The sequence below is a fragment of the Microtus ochrogaster genome, chromosome 10 (assembly GCF_000317375.1).
Source record: "Microtus ochrogaster isolate Prairie Vole_2 chromosome 10, MicOch1.0, whole genome shotgun sequence".
NCBI classification, from domain to species: Eukaryota; Metazoa; Chordata; class Mammalia; order Rodentia; family Cricetidae; genus Microtus; species Microtus ochrogaster.
Genome location: NC_022016.1, coordinates 61,198,426 through 61,200,271, shown reverse-complemented (window position 1 = coordinate 61,200,271; position 1,846 = coordinate 61,198,426). Strand labels below are relative to the sequence as shown.

The window sequence follows — 1,846 nt, the reverse complement described above, 5'->3', positions numbered from 1 at the left end:
GTTTCTAGAATGGAGGGGAACAGTAAGAACCTATCTGGAGTCCAGAGAATGTGGTACGTTATACTTAGTCTTGTTTTTGTTTATGTGTCAGGTCTCTCCTTCCACCGTGTGGGTTCCAGGGATTGAACTTGGGCTATCAGCCTTGGCAGCAAGCACCATCACCTGTCAAGCTATCTCATTAGCCCATAGAATGTGAAATAATTTCAAAGCAAAGTAGAATGTTTTGTGTTAAAACAGGAGACCATTATACAGCTCAACACAACAGGCATAGGACAGAGAACTGGTGGTATACAAGGTGGTAGGCTTGTTACTATACAAAGTGCTTAGGAAAAATCTCCCATTTCCATTTTAGGTGTTAGTGGGAATGGATTTCTTAATAGTCTTCCTCTGAATTTTAATTTCATTTGTGACTCAACCAAGAGACAAACAGGGAGAAGCTCTTCACATGCTGCCAAATCTGAATCAAACCAATTTTGGTAAATTCTTTGTGACTGATGCAGAATCCCAGCAAGTTTTTTTCTTTTTTGCAAGGGGGTTTCTCTGTATCCCTGGCTGTCCTGGAAACAGGCTAGCCTTGAACTACAGAGATTAAAGGCCATGTACCACCACACATGGTCAAAAGTTTGTTTAGACACAGAGGACAAAGGGCTGCTCCTCCACATCAGGCATTTATTCTTCTCCAGATGGTCAACACAAAGCAGAAGATGAGAAAAAACAAACAAACAAACAAACAAAAAAACACACACACACACAAAAAAATACCAAACCAAAAAGACTTTGCCTCCCAAGAAGTCAATTTCTACTCCTCACCTTATGGGCATCCATGAGGTTCATGACGAGGTCAAGGTCCCCGTGTACAGGCTGGTCCTCAGCCAACTGTGGCTCCACCTTGTACAACCAGTCGACTAAGGCCTGCAAAGCATCCATGAACTGTCCTGAAAACAGTAAGGCTTCTTCCAACTTGTGCTGCCTAAGAAAGGCATACAAAATTCAGGGATTTAAAAAACAGAAGAAATGCTCACAATCCTGACTGCTTAAACTCTGTAAGGTTCTATGTAAAGAAATGAGAGAAATGCCTAGACATTTTAAATCAAACCATGTCTAGATGTCTAGACTGATCTGTTTTATGAGTGGTTTGCCTGCAGGTGTATATGTGCACCTATGTGTGCCTGGTGCCTGCAAAGGTCAAAAGAGGGAGTTGGATCCCTGAGAACTGGAGTTACAGGTTATCTATCACTGACATGAACATGAGCCACATATAGATGCCAGGAACCAAACCTGGGTCTCTGCAAGAGCAACAGGTGTTCTAAGTCACTAGCTACCCAGCCCCCCTCATTCCTATCTAGTGACAATCTCTTAAGATAATTTGGCATACCATATCTGTATGGGTCTACCCTTGTGGGGGGACAGACACATACTTACCGCTCTACAGACTTGCCACAGACGGTATCCCATTTGTCTCTGACTTCTCCTAGCAAGTTGTCGAGTTTCTGAGTATCATCAGCAAGCAAAGTCTTGTCTTTGAGAGCTCTGCCAGTTCTGATTGTGGTATCGTACACAGGCTGTTTGCCACCGAGAGTTTTCTGAAATTCCTGTTTCCAGAAATAAAGAAAAATAAGCAAATGATACATACATACTTATTAAAAATTAGATAATAGCATGAGGTCCTGAGTTTGATTCCCAGTCCCCCAACAGTGTAGGGTATATTTTGATTTGTAATCAACTTCTTTTTTTTAGTTTCCAAGTTTATAAACTAAATATAGCATTAAAAACAACAACTAACACTCTCTCTCTCTCTCTCTCTCTCTCTCTCTCTCTCTCTCTCTCTCACACACACACACACACA

At 41.7% G+C, this 1,846-nt stretch overlaps 1 protein-coding gene across 1 annotated transcript in view; it reads right to left on the bottom strand.

Moving 5' to 3' along the window:
* Nucleotides 1-1,846, bottom strand: part of Macf1 (microtubule-actin crosslinking factor 1) — a 342,147-nt gene that overhangs the window by 26,114 nt on the left and 314,187 nt on the right. The window contains exons 81-82 of the mRNA XM_026782286.1: nucleotides 1,423-1,592; nucleotides 811-970 (exon numbers count right to left, since the gene is read on the bottom strand). Of these exons, the coding sequence (XP_026638087.1) occupies nucleotides 811-970; nucleotides 1,423-1,592 (330 nt within the window). The remainder of the gene's footprint in view (nucleotides 1-810; nucleotides 971-1,422; nucleotides 1,593-1,846) is intronic.